General features: G+C 36.2%; 1 protein-coding gene across 1 annotated transcript in view; it reads right to left on the bottom strand.

The window, feature by feature from the left end:
* The window catches only part of IQCH (IQ motif containing H), a 197,492-nt gene that overhangs the window by 140,880 nt on the left and 36,988 nt on the right, over positions 1-19,624 (bottom strand). The window contains exons 3-4 of the mRNA XM_032244599.1: positions 17,617-17,745; positions 1,029-1,105 (exon numbers count right to left, since the gene is read on the bottom strand). Coding sequence (XP_032100490.1) covers positions 1,029-1,105; positions 17,617-17,745 — 206 coding nt within the window. The remainder of the gene's footprint in view (positions 1-1,028; positions 1,106-17,616; positions 17,746-19,624) is intronic.

Here is a 19,624-nt window from a genome sequence, read left to right as displayed (position 1 = left end):
TTTAAACTGGGGGAATCTCCACAAGGATGAATTAGGCTGTACTGTGACGAGCTAATGTTAATGAATACAGAATTCAGCCCAGCATGGTGGCTCACTCCTATAATTCTAGATTTTGGGAGGCCGAGGCAGGTGGATCACTTGAGGCCAGGAGTTTGAGACTGGCCTGGCCAACATAATGAAACCCTGTCTTTACTAAAAACACAAAAAATTAGCCAGGAGTGGTGGTGCATTCCTGTAATCCCAGCTACTTGGGAGGCTGAAGCATGCGTTTAAAAAAAAAAAGGCTGGGCATGGTGGCTCATGTCTGTAATCCTAGCACTTTGGGAGGCAGAGGCAAGTGGGTCACTTGAGTTCAGGAGTTTAAGATCAGCCTGGCCAAAGTGGTGAAATCCTGTCTCTACTAAAAATACAAAAATTAGCTGGGCATGGTGGTAGGCACGTGTAATCCCAGATACTTGGGAGGCTGAGGCATGAGAATCACTTGACCCAGGAGGCAGAGGGTGCAGTGAGCCAACATCGCGCCACAGCAGTCCAGCCTGTGCGACAGAGTGACTGAGACTCTGTCTCAAAATAATAATAATAATAATACAGATTTCTTTCCCCTGCTTCATTAAGGTATACTGTGTTTGGAGATCTTGCCTTTTTTTAGCCTGGCTGTAAAGACAAATGAAAAACAGTAGAACCTCACAATAAGACATCCTGTACGACACAAATTTGGATACAAAGCAATAGCTACTGTATCCCAGATTCCTGGACTCCTGACCAGTTAGTATTAGAGGCTGACCCAGTCATTTAATTAATCTTGCCATGATGCAACATGATTGAAAATTTTAGACCCCACTGATAACATCATGGTAGAGTTGACTTATACAGTTCCTCTTTTGAAAGTCAAATGTATACTAGCAGCAGCTGAAATAGCACTTTTTATGTTGAAGGTACAACTCAATAACGTGTAAATCACCAAAACTCTCACAGATAGTGTTGTAAATAAGAACAATTTTTTTTTCTGTAGTGAGGAATATGAATACCTTTGAACTCTGTTTCTTGGGAAAGAACTTCATTTCTGCTGGAGACGGCGGTGGTTCCTGAGGTATGGTGAAAGAGACTGTGGATGAAAAGGTACATGTTACTTTTTCCAGAAGAAGAGGCTGAGTCAGTGGTTGGATGCTATTGCATTTGCACCTTGAAAGCCAAATGACTCTGTCACCCACTGTACATTCACTACCCTTCTTTCTGTATTCATTCATTCAATGAAACAGCTATGATCACTGACTTCAAAAGGAAGCCAACGGCATGGGAGGGCAACGGTTCTAGCAGAATACAAGGTCAGCCCACCTTATGCAAACTGCTGAGATGAAAAGGCAAATTTTAAAAGCAGGCAAATTAGAGAGTAATATCTGTCTTATAAAATGCTTTGTAAGATTTCTTCAAATAGCCGGATTCCCAGGTTCGTGTAAAAGGTGATTTAATATAGCTACATATGGACTATTCTACTGTATTAAAAAAAATTCTAAAAAATTTGAATGACTTAGGGAAATGATACAAGTGAAAAGCACCATAAAGATTATTTTTGAAATTAATTAAATCTATAAGCAACAACTTTTAGAGAATACGCCTAGTCCATGGTTAGAGAAGAATGGACCCACATGCTAGACAATGCTTTCTCAGTCACATCTCTCCTACTGCCTGGCAGCAAAGCTGACTGCCCTTTACCAAAAACCCAAGTCTGACATTCTCGGGAGAGAAAAATCCATACACTACTCTTTCCAAGAAAGAGAACAAATAATTTATTTAAATTTTTTAATTGAATAAAAGGAGTGAGGCTTCTTTCAGCTCAATTCCTTCAGCTCCAATCCCCTTTTCTGTCAGCTTTCTGTAACAACAATCTTAGAAGGAATTGACAGATATTGATCAAAAACAGCACACTAGTAAAGGATATCAATACATAATTTAAAATCTCACTTTGAGGACTTGGTTCTCTTAGATTGCCTCAACTGAGTTGCAAGGAGTATCTTCAGGATCTTTTAAAAAGTAGGAAAAATTGCAGAGACTTTTCAGTGAAACTCACCTTCACAAAAGGGATTTCTTTGTTGCATTTGATCAACCCATATTTACACCTCTCCAGTTTCCCCAGCTTCCAGCAAGCTTCCCTGTGACTTGTCGTCCTCACTCTCCCATGGCCAGTGGTGTATGAAGACCCCATTTTAAGGCTATAGTTTTTGCCTTACTGTCTATGCTCTCCTTCCCTGGTGTCCAATTTGGAGTTTGCTGTCCCACTTTTGAAGGTAAGTCCACATCCTGTGTCCAGCCGGCTTTGAGTCCACAGATTCACCAGTAAAATGTGTTATTCCCATTGTCTGCAGACTCAGTACGATTTTTGTTTAACTTTCAGGTTCTTGCGGGCAAGTGAGATTTATGGCTAAATTCCCATGCTCAAACAAAATCACAGCTGAGAAATTTTCAAGTGGGCATAACTTTTAAAGGATTTTAGTAAAATTTTAACACAATTTGGCAGCATAAAGACCTCAAGGATAAGTAATTTCACGTGGCTAACCCACAGTTAATGATATCAGTAAGAATTTTCTTAGTTGTCTGCAGAAATGCTATCACTGAATTATCACTTCATGTAGCCTTGGATTTTACGAGACACTTGCATTTGAAGAAAGTGTCTGCATGTTTACAAAACTGTATTCTAGGGCACTGCCTATTTTGCTACTCAATTTCCCTGCTGGAAAAATCTGTTTGGTAAATTTTTCCAGAGTTAGTATCAGAGGAAAAAATCCTTGTCTTTCTGGACAAACTTGTATGCTTCTGTGGTAGTTATTACTAATTTTAGAGTCCCAATTTTTTCAGAGTGACAATACGCCCAGCTCCTAGCATTTCAGATTAGAAGAAAATTTTATTTAAAAAGAACATACAATTAAATTTTAACTTAAGATAAACAATAAATAAGTTTTTAGTATGTCTCAAATATTAAATATATTTAATATCCACCAAAGAAGAACAGAATTTCCATGAATGGATTAGAGTAGCATAACATCACTCTAAGTATTATTTAGTATGTTTGTAATCCAACATCTATCCAGGGATAGCTCTAACCCTATCCCTGGACATTGACTTTCCCAGCATTTCTTGAGGCTAACAGTGAGAAGTGAGATGTAAGGGAAAGTCTACCCCAAGGCTTTTGGGAACAGACTGACACTGCATGTGTAAGGCCCAGAGCTGCAGAAGCCATCTTATGGCCACGGGGTGGCAAGAATGAGGATGAAATCAAACATACCAAAGAGGGTAAGGTAGAGGGAACACCACGACAACCCTGCTGATCAGTGCCACCTTCCCTAGGCTCCTCACTTCCCAGTTTCTTGGGTACGGGACAAACTCCTCATCGTTTAGGCCACTGGTAGTTTTCTGATACATGCATTCCTGACTGGTACTACCTGTTCCCTTGTCTTCCTCCTTCCCTCTTCTCTTCCTTTCATACTTTGTCTTACTGCATGTGCTAGGACCTCAGTACACACATGGTGGTAACAATGATCATCCTTGACTTGTCTCTGCTTTTAATGGAGAAATAGAAAAGGAATGCTTCAAAAATTTCCCTACTAAGAGTATTTTTTGCTCTACGGTTTTGGTTGGTAACAATAATCGGGATCAGAAAATTATCTTCTATTCTACTCCATCCAGAGGATTTTCCCTTATCATTAATGTTGAATAGCATTAAATGATTTTTTTCTTTTGGCATATATTGAGATAATCACAAGGTTTTTCTTTTTAAATGTGTTAATACAGTTAATTATATTGCTAGATTTTTTCGACACTGAACTTTCCTTACATTTTTCCTTGATTATGATGAACATTTAAAAAATGCTAATATTTATTTAGAATCTTTGCCTCTATGTTCCTAAATAAGATTGATCTATATATATTTTTTCTTGCACTGTGCTTTTTCAATTTTGGTAGCAAAGTTATAATAGCTCCACGAAATAAGTTGATAAGCTTTTCCTCTTTTTTCCTCATGGAATAGTATAAAAAGAACTAACTGGCCCTGTCAGGTTGCCAATAAAAGGCCTGAGACCTTCTCCCCTCTGGCATATTACAGCATGTGAGTGTGTGTATGTGGCTGTGTGTTTAAAACACAGAGATATTTCTGACTACCAATTCAAATTATCTAACAATATTGTTTTAAGTTTGTTATTTTTTTTTCTCAAGTTATTTTTGGTAGTTTACATTTTTCTAGGAAATTTTCACTTCATATATTAAAATGTATTGGCATAAAGTTACCATGCTATGATTTTAAAAAAGCTTCTACTGTATCTATAGTCAACTTTTTTCATTTTAATATTATTTACTTGTGCCTTCTATTTTCCTTTCTTTATCATTATTGTCAGAGATCTGCCTGTTTTATGTTCTTTTAAAGAAGCCAATTTTTGATTGGCACAGTGGCTCATACCTGTAATCCCAGCATTTTGGGAGGCCAAGGTGGGTGGATCACCTGAGCTCCGGAGTTCAAGGCCACCCTGGGCAACATGGTAAAACCTCGTCTCTACTAAAATACAAAGAATTAGCTGGGTGTGGTGGCATGTGCCCGTAGTCCCAGCTACTTGAAAGGCTGAGGCATGAGAATCTCTTGAGCCCTCGAGGCAGAGATTGCAATGAGCTAAGATTGTGCCACTGCACTCCAGCTTGGGTGACAGTGAGACCCTGCCTCAAAAAAAAAAAAAAAAAAAAAAAAAAAAAGCCAATTAAAAAAAATTTAAAAGCCAATTTTTAATCCTTTTTGGGATATTTTTGTTTTTATTTTCTTACTGTCTGCTTTATTTTCATTCTTTCTTTTTTTTCTAGTTTACTGCTTTTCTTTTTCTGTCTTCTTGCATTTAATTAGGCTTAGGTCATTTATTATCAATTGTTCTTGTTTTCTATTAAATGTATATAAATAATGGATGAGATTGTCCAGAAGTGATGAAAGACATTGGCCTACAGATTAAAGAATCCCAATAAATGCAAAGCAGGATAAATAAAAATACCTATATACCTAGATGCATCACAATTAACCTATAGACCACCAAACATAAAAAGAACTTATATGCAGCTAGAGAGGAAACAAAAGACAAATTGTTTTCATCCACAATTTGGCCACTATTTACCACTCCTCAATGGTCCACAGGCTCTTCAACAGCAGATATAGTTGCTAGAAAACAATGAAATAATATATTGACTATGCTGATAAGAAAACTTTCAAAAGTAAGGACATAAACACATTTTGATGCAAATAAAGGTTGAAAGAGCTCACCACCAGGAGAAACAGACTTGCACTAGTGGAAATTTAACGAATAAAATTTAGGCAGAAGGAAATGAATGCAGTATTGAAAGTCTGAGATGCAAGAAGGAATGAAGAGCAAAGGCAGTGATAAATCTGTTGGCTAATATAACAAATACTGATTACATAAAAAACATTAACAATAACATCTTGTGGGTTTTTTTAAACACACAACTAAAATACAAAACAAATGGAGTCTACATCATGAGGGAGTTGCAGTTAAAATGTTCTAAAGTTTATTTGTTTGTTTGTTTTGAGATATAGTGTCACTCTGTTGCCAGGCTGGAGTGCACTGGTGCGATCTCAGCTCATTGCAACCTCTTTCTTCTGGGTTCAAGGGATTCTCCTGCCTCAGCCTCCCAAGTAGCTGGGACTACAGGCGCATGCCACCACGCCCATATAATTTTTTTAATTTTTAGTAGAGATGGGGTTTCACCATGTTGGCCAGGATGGTCTCAATCTCCTGACCTTGTGATCCACCCACCTCAGCCTCCCAGGGTACTAGGATTACAGGCATAAACCACCGTGCCTGGCCAAAATGTTCTAAGGTTTTTATATTGTTAAAGGGAGAAGATTTCAAACACTGCATGTTCTCACTCGTAGGCGGGTGTTGAACAATGAAAACATATGGACACAGGGAGGGGAACATCACACACTGGGGTCTGTTGGGGGAATAAGGGAGGGACAGTGGGGGGTAGGGAGGCTGGGGGGGATAACATGGGGAGAAATGCCAGACATAGGTGATGGGAGGGATGGAGGCAGCAAAGCACATTGCCACATATGCACCTATGCAACAATCCTGCATGTCTCCACATGTATCCCAGAACTTAAAGTGCAATAAAATATATATACATATATAGAGGGAGAAGAACAGATATTTATTAATTTTAGACTTTGATAAGTAATATATGCATGTGAAAATAACAAGCTAATCACAATAAAAATATAAAAGGAATGTATCAATTCCAAAAGAACAGAGGAATAAAAGTATAATGAGGAAAAATAATCTATTCAAAAGAAGATAATAACGGAAAGAAAATGAACTAGCAACAAAACAGGGCATGCCACAAACAGAAACAGACTAGACGGAAGCAATTAGAATAATTGTAAATGCAGTAAGTGCTAAATGGATAATGATGGTCAGAATGAATTTTTTAAATTCAGCTATATACTATTTATAAAAGACAGACTTAAAACATATGGCTACAGAAAGATTAAAAGTAAAAAAAAATGAGAAAAGATATACTAGACAAACAATAACCAAAAAGAAGCTGATGTGGCTATATTAACAGACAAAATGCTATTTATGCTAAAAAGCAATTTTAGAGATAATGAAGGACAGTGCACAATGATTAAAGTTTCCATTTACTAGGAAGATATAATAACTATAGTAAGAGTTGGCAAGGATGTGAATTCACAGAATATTTTACACACCGAAGGTAGGCATGTAAATTGATGCAATGACTTTGAAAGACAGTTTGGCATTACTTCCTAAAGTTGAATGTTCACTTACCCCATGTCCAACATTTCCACTCCTACTAACCAAGAAAAATACTTGTGAATACTCAATGGGAAACATGGGCAAGAATGCATGGCGGCACTTTTCACAATAGCAAAAGGCTGAAACCAACCCAAAGTCCATCAACAGAAGCGTGAATAAATTAACTATGGTCTATTCAAACCATTATCCTCAGCAAACTAACACAGGAACAGAAAACCAAACGCCACATGTTCTCACTCATAAGTGGGAGCAGAACAATGAGAACGCATGGACACAGGAAGGGGAACATCATACACCAGGGCCTGTTGTGGGGTAGGGGGTAGGGGGAGGGAGAGCATTAGAAAAAATACCTAATGCATATGGATCTTAAAACCTAGATGATGGGTTGACAGGTGCAGCAAACCACCATGGTACATGTAAACCTATGTAACAAATCTGCACGTTCAGAACATGCATCCCAGGACTTAAAATAAAACAAACAAACAAACAAAAACAATGGAATATTATACAGTAGCCAAAAGAAATGAATTCAGTGACGTACAGTATACCTACTTCAAGACTCTGATTCAGTATTTCAGGGAGGGCCCTGGCATCGCTAGTCTGATATGTACAGACCATCTCTTTAGAACACCACTTCTCCAGCTTTGCATACAGCTCTCTGCTTTGCTCTCATGTCAGGCAGATGCCCCTCCCTCAATATGCTTTTTAAAAGTCAGGCTTATTGAGTTACTATTTACATACAGTAAAATTCACCCTTTTTAGTGTATAGTTTTATGAGTTTTGGCAAATGCATAAGTCATATAACCAACACCACAATCAAGATATAAAACAATTCCAATCCCTGCCAAAACTCCTGCATGCCCCTGTGCAGTCAACTACTCTTTCCATCCCCAGGCAACTCCTGATCTCTTTTGTCTTCATGTTTCATTTTCTAAAAATGTCATGTAAATGGAGCCACATAGCATGTAACCTGTAGCCCATTGAGTTTGGCTTCTTTCACTTCTATAATGCATTTGGGATTCAACTGTATTGTTGCATGTATCAGCAACTTGTTCCTTTTTAGAGCAAATTGTACTCCATAGTAAGGATGTACCTCAATTCATCAGTTGAGAGATATCTGACTGATTTCCAGTTTTTGGTGATTATGAATAAAGCAACATTCATATATTACAAACATTCATATACAGGTTTTTGTGTAAATATGTTTTCATTTCTCTTGGGTAAATAACTAGGAGTGAGATTGCTGGGTCATACAGTAAATGCATGTTTAACTCTATAAATAACTGCCAAACTGTTCTCCAAAGTGTTTGTACCATTTTGCATTCCCACCAGCAAGGAATGACAGTTGCAATTGTTCCATATTGTCACATGGTGGTATCCCATTGCAGTTTTAATCTGCATTTCCCTAATGACTAATGATGTTAAGCATGCTTTAGTGTATCTATTTACTATCCATATACCTTCTTTGGTAAAGTGTCTGTTCAAATCTTTTGTCTGTTATATTATTGGGTTGTTTGTTTACTTATTCCTGAGTTTTAATTGTTCTTTATATGTTATGGATAAAAATACAAAATCAGTTATTGTTTTAAAATATTAACTCTCAATGTACAGTTTTTCTTTTCTTTTCTTTTTTTTTTTTTTTTGAGACAGAGTCTCACTCTCGCTGTCCAGGCTGGAGTGCAATGGAGCAATCTTGGCTCACTGCAACCTCTGCCTCCTGGATTCAAGTAATTCTCCTGCCTCCTGCCTCAGCCTTCCAAGTAGCTGAGATTATAGGCACCCACCACCATGCCTGGCTAATTTTTGTATTTTTAGTAGAGATGGAGTTTCACCATGTTGGCCAGGCTGGTCTCAAACTCCTGATCTCAAGTGATCCACCCACCTCAGCCTCCCAAAGTGCTAGGGTTACAGGCATGAGCCACTGTGCCTGGCCAATCTACAGCTTTTTTATTTTTTTTATTTTTTCCCCATTTTCTTAATACTGTGTTTCAAAGAGTAGAAGTGTTTAATTTTGATGAGGTCCAATGTATCCATTTTGTCATTTTATGGATTTTGCCTTTGGTGTGGTATATAAGAAATCTTTGACTAAGTCAAGAATATAAAAAATTTTCCCCTTTGTTTTCTTCCAAAAGTTTTATAGCTTAGGCTTCATATTTAATTTTATAACCCATTTTGGGTTAATTTTTGTACACAGTACAAGGAATAGGTTAAGGTTTGTTTTTTCTTTTTATATAAATGTCCAGTTGTTCTAGCACAATTTGTTGAAAAAATGATGCCTTCTCCATTGAATTGCCTTTGCACCTTTGTCAAAAATCAATTGACCAAGTATGTGTGGTTCTATTTCTAGACTCCTTATTCTGTACCATTGATCTCTGCATTTATCTTTTTGCCAATACCACATGGTCCTGATTACTGCAGCTTTATACTAACTCGGATACTAGGAGTCCTCCAATGCCATTTTCCTTTTTCAAAATTGTACTAGCTATTGTAGCTCCTTTGCCTTTCCACAAACTTTAGAATCAGCTTTTCAATAGCTACAAAAAATCTTACTGAGATCCTGATTGGGACTGCATTGAATCTATACGTCAATTTGGGGAAAATTAATTATAAAAATATTGAGTCTTCTAATCTATGAACATGGCTAATCTTTCTTCTTTAGGTCTTCTTTTAAGTTTTTTCTTTAGTGTTTTGAACTATTCAGCATCCATATGCTGCAAATATTTCTTAGCTTTTATACCTAAGTATTTAATTTTTGGCATTATGTTAATGGTATTTTAAAAAATATTCAATTCCCAATTGCTCATTTCTAATAAACTGATTCCATTTATTTTTGTATGTTAATCTTGTGTCTTCAAACCTTGCTGAACTCCCTTACTAGTGCTACTAGCTTTTGTGTGTGTATGTGTGTATGAATTCTCTGAGAGTTTCTATGCAGTAATTGTGCTGTTTGCAAAAAGAGTTTTATTTCTTTCTTTGTAATGTGCATGTCTTTTGTTTCTTTTTCTTACCTCACTGCATTGACAAGGAACTTCAGTAAAATGTTGAATAGAAGTGGTGACGGTGCACGATCATGTCTTGTTCCTGATCTTAGGTGTAAGGCATTCAACCACTATTATGATATTAGTTGTAGACATCTTTTATTCATTTGAGGAAGTTCCCTTGTATTCTTAGTTTTCTTGGGGTTTTTGATACAAATGGATGTTAATTTTTTTTAAAAAAATTGAGATGGTCATAGAGTTTTTCTTCTTCAGTCTATTCATATGGTGACTTATGATAACTGATATTTAAATGTTGAAACAGCCTTACATTCCTAGGATAAATCCCACATGGTCATGATGATTTACACACACACACACACACACACACACACACACACACACACACAGACACACATTCACACACATATATGTATATACACACAGAGATATATACACATATGTATGTATATACATAAATATATTTAAAGAGAGAGAGGGAGAGGGAGAGAGTGAGCTAGATTCAATTTGCTATATTTTGTGAAGGACTTTTGCACCTATTTTCATAAAGAATACTGGACTGTAGTTTTTTCTAAAGTCTTTGGTTGTGGTATCAGGGTGATGATGGCTTCATAAAATTATCTGGGAAGTATTTCTTTCTATTCTATTTTTCTGGAAGAATTTCTGTAACATTGGTAATACTTCTTTCTTAATTGTTTGGTAGGATTCAGCATCATTTTTTTTCTTACAATGTTTTTAAGTACTAAGTCAATTTCTTTAATAAATATAGGACTAATCAGGTTTTCTATTTCTTCTGGAGTGAGCTTAGGTAGTATTTGTCTTTCAAAGGATTTGTCCATCAATCTAAGCCATCAAACTGATGGGCATAATGTTGTTTATAATGTTCTCTTATCATCCTTTAAATGTCTATAGGATTTGTAATGATGTCTCCTCTTTTGCTCCTGATATTGATAATTTGTGCTTTTTCTCTTTTACTCTTGGTTAGTCTGGCTACAGGTTTACCAATTTTATAAAAATGTTACATCAAACAGAGTTTGGTTTCACTGAGTTCCTTTTTTTTCCCCCTATTTTCCATTTCACTGACTTCTACTTTTGTCTCTATTATTCCCAACTCCTGCTTACTTGGGTATAATTTGCTTTTCTTTTTCTGGTTTCCTAGAGTGAATACTTAGATCACTAATCTGAGATCTTTCTTCTGTTCTAATACAAGTATTTCATGCTATAAATTTTTCTTAAGCACTACTTTAGCTGCATCTTACAAATTTCAGTATGTTGTGTGGTCACTTCTACTTAACTCAAAATATTTTTAAATATCCCTGTGACTTCCTCTTTGATCTATGGGTTATTCAGAAGTGTGTTTTTGCATTTGGGGTATTTTATAGACACCTTCTAGACAGACTTTTTAGTTTAATTAATTCTGTTATGGTCAGAGAACATACTGGGTAAGATTTTAACTATTTTAAATTTGTTAATATTTGTTTTATGGTCCAGAATATGGTCTATTTGGGTGAATGTTCCATGTGCATTTGAAGTAAAAGCATGTTCTATAATGGTCTATATGGCCTATAATAGTGTTATGGTCTTCTATAGCAGGGGTCTCTAACCTCCAGGCCACAGAATGGGTACCGTGGCCTGTTAGGAACTGGGCCACACAACAGGAGGTGAGTGGCCGGTGAGCAAGCATTGACACCTGAGTTCATGCCTCTTGTCAGATCAGTGTCAGCATAGATTTTTATAGAAGCAAGAATCCTATTGCGAACTGAACATAGGAGGGATCTAGGATGCGTGCTCCTTATGAGGATCTAATGCCCGATTATCTGAGGTGGAACAGTTCTATCCGGAAACTATCCTTCTCCACCTCTTGTCTATGGAAAAATTATTTCCCACAAAACTGGTCCCTGTGCCAAAAATCTTGGGACCGCTGTTCTACAGCATTATTTTTTTGGGGAGGAGGGTTACTAGTTCTATTGATTATTGTGAAATATAATTCTTGATTTGTTTATTCTTTCTATTTTATTAATTTTAGCTTCATGTATTTTAAATCTCTGGTTTTAAGTACATACACATTTAGAAATGTATGTCTTCTTGCTGGATTGATCTTTTTATCATTAATGTACCTCTTCATCCCTGTTAATGTGTATTCATCTGATATGAATATAGCCAATCCAACTTTCTTTTCATTATTATTTATATGGTATCTTTTTTCATCTTTCTCCTTTTTATTAATTTTTAATGTATGTTTAATTTGTGTCTAGTCCTATAATTAATTTTCGAATTAAAGATATATACACTTTTGGCTGGACGCAGTGGCTCACGCCTGTAATCCCAGCACTTTAGGAGGCAAAGGTGGGCGGCTCATGAGGTTAGGAGATAGAAACCATCTTGGCTAACATGGTGAAACCTCGTCTCTACTAAAAATACAAAAAAAATTAGCTGGGTGTGGTGGCACAGTGCCTTGTAGTCCCAGTTACTCAGGTGGCTGAGGTAAAGAAAAGAACTTATGTCAATCCAATTAAAAATATATTGTAGAAAGGATCAATAAGGTCAAAATGTGGTTCTTTGAAAATACTAATAAAATCCATAAACAACTAGAGATACTGATCCAAAAAAAAAAAAAAGAGGTAGAAATAACCAACAATAGAATTGAGAAAGCACATCATCACAGATCCTACAGACACTACAAAAATAGAAAATACTGTAAACAACTTTATTGTAATAAATTAGAAAATGTAGATGAAATGGACAAATACTTTGCACAAAATTAACATATTAAACCGACACAGACAAAATAACCAAAACAGTCCTGTATTTGTTAAAGAAATTAAATCCTTAATTCTAAACCTATTCTCAAAGAAAACTAAATGGATACACTGTTAAATTATTCTAAACATTTAAGAAAGAAATAGTACCAGTTGGATCTAAACTCTTCCAGAGAATATAAAAAAAGACCACATTCACTCATTGTGGCAAAACTAACATTGATATTAAAACCTAAGGAAAACACTACAGGAAGGGATTAAATTTAGGCCAGTCTCACATGTGAACAAAAATGCAAAAATCAAACCAAAATATTAGCAAATGAAATCCAGCAAAACATAAATAGGATGATGTTTCACAACTAATCGGACTTATTCCTTAAATGGATAGGGAATAAATAGGGGTCTCAGGAGTACTCGTTAAAACAGATTTAAATAAAAATCAGAGTTTCATAATATTTAAAATGTTAAGATTTCAACTGAAAATTACTCATCATATCAGAAAGCCAGAAAGACCTCAAACTGAATGAAGAAAGACAACCAGTAGATACCAACAGTGAAATGACAAGATTCTTAGCATTACCTGACAAAGATTTTAAAGCAGCTGCCATAAAAATGCTTCCATAAGCAATTGCAGAGAGTCTGGAAACAAATGAAATACATAGTCTTAGAAGAGGAAAAGAAAGTCTCCACAAAGACACGGAATATATAAAAAGGAACCAAATGAAAATTGTAGGACTGAAAACTACAGTAGCCTAAATACAAAATCCAGTAGATGAGACTATAGAAAAATAGAAATTACCCAATCTGAACAAAAGAGAAAAAAACAGACTAGAAAAGAGAACACAGCCTCAGGGACATGTGAGACTATATCCAAAAACCTCTAACATTTGCATCATCACAGTCCTAGATAGAGAAGAGACAGAGGTCAAAGCTGAAAAAAATACTCAAATAAATTATGACTAAAAGCTTCCTAAATCTGGCAATAGACATAAACCTACAGATTCAAGATGCGGAGCCAAACTAAAACACAACAAACCTAAAGAAATCGACACCAAGATACATCACAGTCCAACTTCTGAAAACTAAAAACTGAGAACAAAAATTAAAAGCAGCAGGAGAAAACCAACACCTTATCTACAGGAGAAAAATAATCCAGAAGCAGATTTCTCACCAGGAACCATGGGAGCCAAAAGAATGTGGCACAACTTTTTTTTTTTCAAATGCAGAGAATTATCAACTCAGTAACCTATACCTAGTGAAAATATCCTTCAGGAATACAGAGGGAAAGCAAGACATTCTAAGATTTTCAAGGAAAATGAAGATAGTTTTTCATTAGGATACTGACTCTAAAAGAATGGCTAAGGGAAATTCTCTAAACAGAAAGCAAATGATTAAAAAAATCTTGGGACTATTAGGAAAAAGGAAGAACATGATAAGCAAAAATAGGGTAAAAAAATCAGACTTTCCTTTTCTTCTTGAGTTTTCTAAATTATATTTGATGGTTAAAACAAAAAGTAGTAACACTGTATGATGTGGCTCTAAATAAATGCAGAGGAAATAAAAATGCAATTATCGTTAAGACCCAGCAATTATACTCCTGGGCAATTATCCTAAAGAAATAAAAACACATGTGTAGATGAAAACCTATATACAAATGTTTACGGCAGCTTTATTAATAGTAGCTCAAAACTGAATACAATCCATATGCCCTTCAACAGGTGAATGGTTTAACAACTGTGGTACATTCTAACATAGAATTCTCCTCAGCAATAAAAAGGAATAAACTATTAATATAAGGACTAAATTATCAATAATGGCAATAAAACATTAATGTAATCATATATATTTGTTAATATGACCTATTAACTAAAAGGAAAAAACTATTAATATAACCTGAATGACTCTCCAGAGAATTATATTGAATGAAAAAAGTCAATCCTCAAAATCACTGTACTGTATTAGATGAAATGGACAATGTAGCATTGTCCATTTAGAACCTATTCATATAAACATGCTTGAAACGACAAAATTATAGAAACAGAGAATGGATTATTGGTTGCCAGGAATTAAGGGGGTGTAGGGCTGGAGGGAAGTGGGCATAGCTATCAAAGGGCACTATGAGAAATCCTTGTGGTGATGGAGCTGTTTTATATCTTGCCTGCATCAGTATTCTGCTTGTGATATTATATTTTAGTTTTGCAATATGTTACTATTGGGGAAAATTGTGTAAAGAGTACAAAGGATCGCTCTGCATTATTTCTTACAACTACATGTGAATTTACCATTATCTCAAAACGAAAAGTTAAAAAAAAAAAAACAAAACAGTACCAGTGAAATGCCAAGCCACAGGGTAAGAAAAATTACTTGCAATACATATAACTGATAAAAGATTAGTACCTAGAATATCTAGTAATGCCTATAAATCACTAAGAGAAAGAAAGACAATCCAATGTCAAAAAGGGGTTAAAGTCTTAAATCACCTAGCAAGAGAGGATAATCAAATAACCAATATGCATTATCAAAAAAACTTGCTCAATTTTACTGATCATCAGGAAAGTAGAAATTAAACCCACAAAGACATACCACAACAGACTCTTCAGGATGGCTAAAGTTTTAAACAAGTGTTGACAAAGATGAATATTCTGTAATATTCATATACTGCTAATAGGAAAATAAGTATAACCACGTTGGAAAACTGTTTGTAACTATTTATTAAATCTGAGCATATATAAACACTAAGACTCAGCAATTCCACTTTTTAATGTATCTTCAACAGAAATGCTACATATGTGGATTAAAAGATAGCTACAAATGTGCATTAAAAGGCATGTACAAAAATGTTCATAATGGCTGGGCACGGTGACTCATGCCTATAATCCCAGAACTTTGGGAGGTCAAGGTAGGTGGGTCACCTAAGGTCAGGAGTTCGAGACCAGCCTCAACACTATGGTGAAACGCTGTCTCTACTGAAAACACAAAAATTAGCTGGGCACGGTAGCATGCGCCTGTAGTCCCAGCTACTCAAGAGGCTGAGAGAGGGGAATTGCTTGAACCTGAGAGGCGGAGGTTGCAGTGAGCCAAGATTGTGCCACTGCACTTCAGCCTGGGTGACAGAGCGAGACTCTATCTCAAAAAAAAAAAAGAAAAAAAGAATTTAACAATACTCATAGAAGTATTATTTCTAATAGCTCTATAATATAAACCACTAAAATTTCCATCAACAGGATACATACAAAATTGATGCACATTCACAGATACTCATTCATACATATTTATCCTTGACGCCTCTCTTTTCCTCACTCCTATCCAACAGCCAGTCCTAATGCTTCTGCCAAAATATAACCTGAATGTGTTCACTTCTCTTCATCTTCATTGATACCATCTTCCTCATATCCAACATTATTTCTCACCTGGTTTACGGCAACAGTCATTTAACTAGACTCCATGCTCCCCCTATGATTTGGTATCTGCAAAGCGGTTATTAAAACATACATCAGATCATCTCAGACTCTGTTTAAATTTTTCAGTGGGTTCTCTCTGTCAGCAGAATTACATGCAACTCTTCACTATGGTTTGGAAGGCTGCCATGCTGGTTCTGGTTTAGTCTAAGATATTTTAAAAGAAAGATCTTAATATACACTGAGTGGTTTAAATAAACTGAGTTCTTTATTTCTCATACACAGTTCAAAGGAAGATAGTCCTGAACTGGCAGGGCCCCTGGCTCCAAAATGCTTGCCCAAGTTTCATCATCACATCTGCATCCCAGCTAGCTAGAGGGAGGAAAGGCAAAAGACGGGCTATGCTTCTTTTCTCTTAAGGGCATAGCCCAGAATTTTTTCCGCCTACTTCTGCTTAATATCTTCATTGTCCACAGCCTCCTCACATGGCACACCCAGCTGCAAGTAAGGCTGGGAAATGTCGTCAGTTAAAATGACATGTGCGGACCCACAACTCTACTACTGTGGAGGTAGGGAAGAATAAATATTGAGGACAACTTACAGTCTTTGCTCTAGCTACAGCATGTAATCCCTCTCCACCTCTTCACCCTCATCTCTTCCCTTTCTCTCCCTAGCTCATGGTTTGGCCCTCTTGCTCATTCCCTCTTAGTCCTCAGGGCCTTGGTCCCTGTGCTGTCATATATCTAAAATGCTCTCCCCTAGATCTTTACATGACTGGCTCTCCTTCATCATTTAAATCTCAGCTGAAGTCTCATCTCTCTTCTTAGAGACACTCCCTGACACTTCCCTCACAAACAAAGTAGCCCCCTCATTATCGTTCTCTAGCCCATACTGTTTTATTTCTAGCACTTATCATTAAATTCTTATTTATGTATCTGCTTATCTGTCTCCCACTAGAATATAAGCACCAGGAGAACAGATATGTTGTCTGACATTCTCTGCTGGATCTCCAGCACCTAGATGCTACTTTGGATAAAACAAGCATTCCACAAATACTTATTTTTAAACAATTTTTAAATATTTTAAAATATTTATTAATTTATTTATGTAACAAATAATTAAAGATGAATTAATTTAGCCAAAATCTATCATTTTATGACTGGGAAAGCTGCAGCCCAGAGAAAGTAAATAGCTTGTCCAAGATTCTGCAACGAGTTACTAGATTCCTAGGTTGGTGCTTTTCTCTAACACCCTATTTCATTATTTTCCTTAAAATCTTCTTCCATTGTCTCAAGCCTTAGCAGTTATTACTCTGAACTCCTATTTCACCAGACCTTAACGTCCATTTGGTTTTTATTCCATGTTATTTTATATTGTTATTTATCTTTATTATATCTATCTTGTTTTCGCAACCAAACTGTAAGCCCCTTGAAAATACGAACCTTCTGACACAGGGAGCACAGGCCCTCAATATGTAATTTACAAAGATGGCTAAAATTAATTTCTTTACTAAAGTGAAACTCAGGGTGATTACAACTTTCATCTTGTCCCATTATTGAGGACAAAAGTTGGCTACTAAAAGGCTAGATTTTGGGCAAAAGTAATTTCTGTGTGTCCCTAACTGAACGTAGAGGCAAGAGTGTCTCACCTGCAGTTGGAATCTTACGTGCTTCATTCAAATAATGCAGAGGAGCTGCTCTGGGTATGATGGGTGGATTCTGAAAGGTAATCCTTGCTGTTGGTGGAATCAGCCTTCGTTCTATCAGACTTAAAATCCCTAAAAAGGAACATTAATAGAATGTGAGTTTAATTCCAAGCAATTTCACAAAGTCCGAGCTCTATAAATTTCACAAATGTAACTTACTCCATTCATCATCTTATTTGTGAGGGTACATCTAGTGCCTTAATCCTCTGCATGAAAAAACAGCTACAGAACACATTCATTTAAATGTAATATTCTAACCCAAGGAAAAATGTCATTTCTAATGGCAGTAATATGAAATAAAATTGCACTAAAGTAGTTTCATTTTAAGGTGGAAATATAATTTTAAGGCAAACTAAAAATTCTTTATACTTAACGATATTTTCAATCATTGGTAATATTATTACTCTTTTTAAAATTCAGAGAAATCAGGCACACATTCTTAATAACTAAGGAAATCCTTTGTTCTGAAAGAAGGAAATCTGTGTACCTGAAACCTGAAATTTGTGTCCCTGTTTTATAATCAGTCATGCTTTATAAAATAAGGAGTTATTTTTAGACATTTCTCATATCACCAGAAGATAGAAATGCTCAGCTAAGTTATTTTAATAAAACCGACCAAAATAGTATTAATGTAACTAATTTACAATTCCTAGTATTGATACTGTGTTAGCATGGCTGATGCCAAAGTTTTTTTTTTTTTTTTGAGACGGAGTTTCACTCTTGTTACCCAGGCTGGAGTGCAATGGTGCGATCTCGGCTCACCGCACCCTCCGCCTCCTGGGTTCAGGCAATTCTCCTGCCTCAGCCTCCTGAGTAGCTGGGATTACAGGCACGTGCCACCATGCCCAGCTAATTTTTTGTAGTTTTAGTAGAGACGGGGTTTCACCATGTTGACCAGGATGGTCTCGATCTCTTGACCTCGTGATCCACCCGCCTCGGCCTCCCAAAGTGCTGGGATTACAGGCATGAGCCACCGCGCCCGGCCGATGCCAAAGTTTTTAAAGGATAAGAGACATCATTAAATAAATACACAAATTAATAAATCAATGAATGATTCACCAAAGCCTGCTGTCAGAGGAAAAACTTTCATTAAGGTGGATCTACTATCTTGAAGTCGGAAACCTAGAAACTTGGGGACTACCTGGAATAAATCTGTGGTAGGGCTTCAGTTTCCCGTTGCTCTTTTACATAATAGAAATTAAGTAAAGAACTCTAGGTCTCAGTAAAATCCTAGAATACAAACTGTGTCTCCACGTTGGCCTAACTTGAAGAATTTGGCATACAACTTCATCCCTTCTAAGAGGGACCAATATTATTTCCATTTACCTTATGACCTCTATACTACACTATGAAGAATGTTGTCGAGTGTTACAGGAATTCAGTAGAATGATCACTGAAGGTTGGAGAGCTGAAAAATAGTTCACTTGTAAAACAATGACCAAAGGGAAATCTTCTGTTTATATACTGCAGAATCATTTGGGGGAAGAATTTCTTATTAGAAGTGGAGACTCCTGGGCCCCAACTCAGACCTATCCAAACTTTTGAGGACAGGGCCTGGGAATCTGCATTATTGAAGCCTCCAGGAGCTATTCATGTATACTGAGATTTGAGAACCACTAGAACTGGGGCCCAGTAATATACACGTTAAATAAGCACTCCAGGTTAATCTTTTGTACTCTTAACACATAAGAACTACTGATCTAGAGCATAATACTTTAGGACCTTTTTGAAATTAGTACTTCAGGTTTTAATTTTTATAACACTAGATTGAACTACTTTAAAAATCTTGTTAGACTAATTCTTTGTCCTTACAAATATTTTCCACCTATAAACATCAAATTCCATTTCCAAAAACTCTGCCTGTTTTGCAGATGTGAAAAACAGGGTACTTTCTAATTCAGTATATTTTCATTTGAAGAGTCAGTTTCATTCTCCAAGAAATCTGAAGACT

This window comes from Sapajus apella, unplaced genomic scaffold (genome assembly GCF_009761245.1).
Source record: "Sapajus apella isolate SASKATOON/1434 unplaced genomic scaffold, GSC_monkey_1.0 scaffold55, whole genome shotgun sequence".
NCBI lineage: Eukaryota > Metazoa > Chordata > Mammalia > Primates > Cebidae > Sapajus > Sapajus apella.
This window is presented reverse-complemented; position numbering and strand designations above follow the sequence as displayed.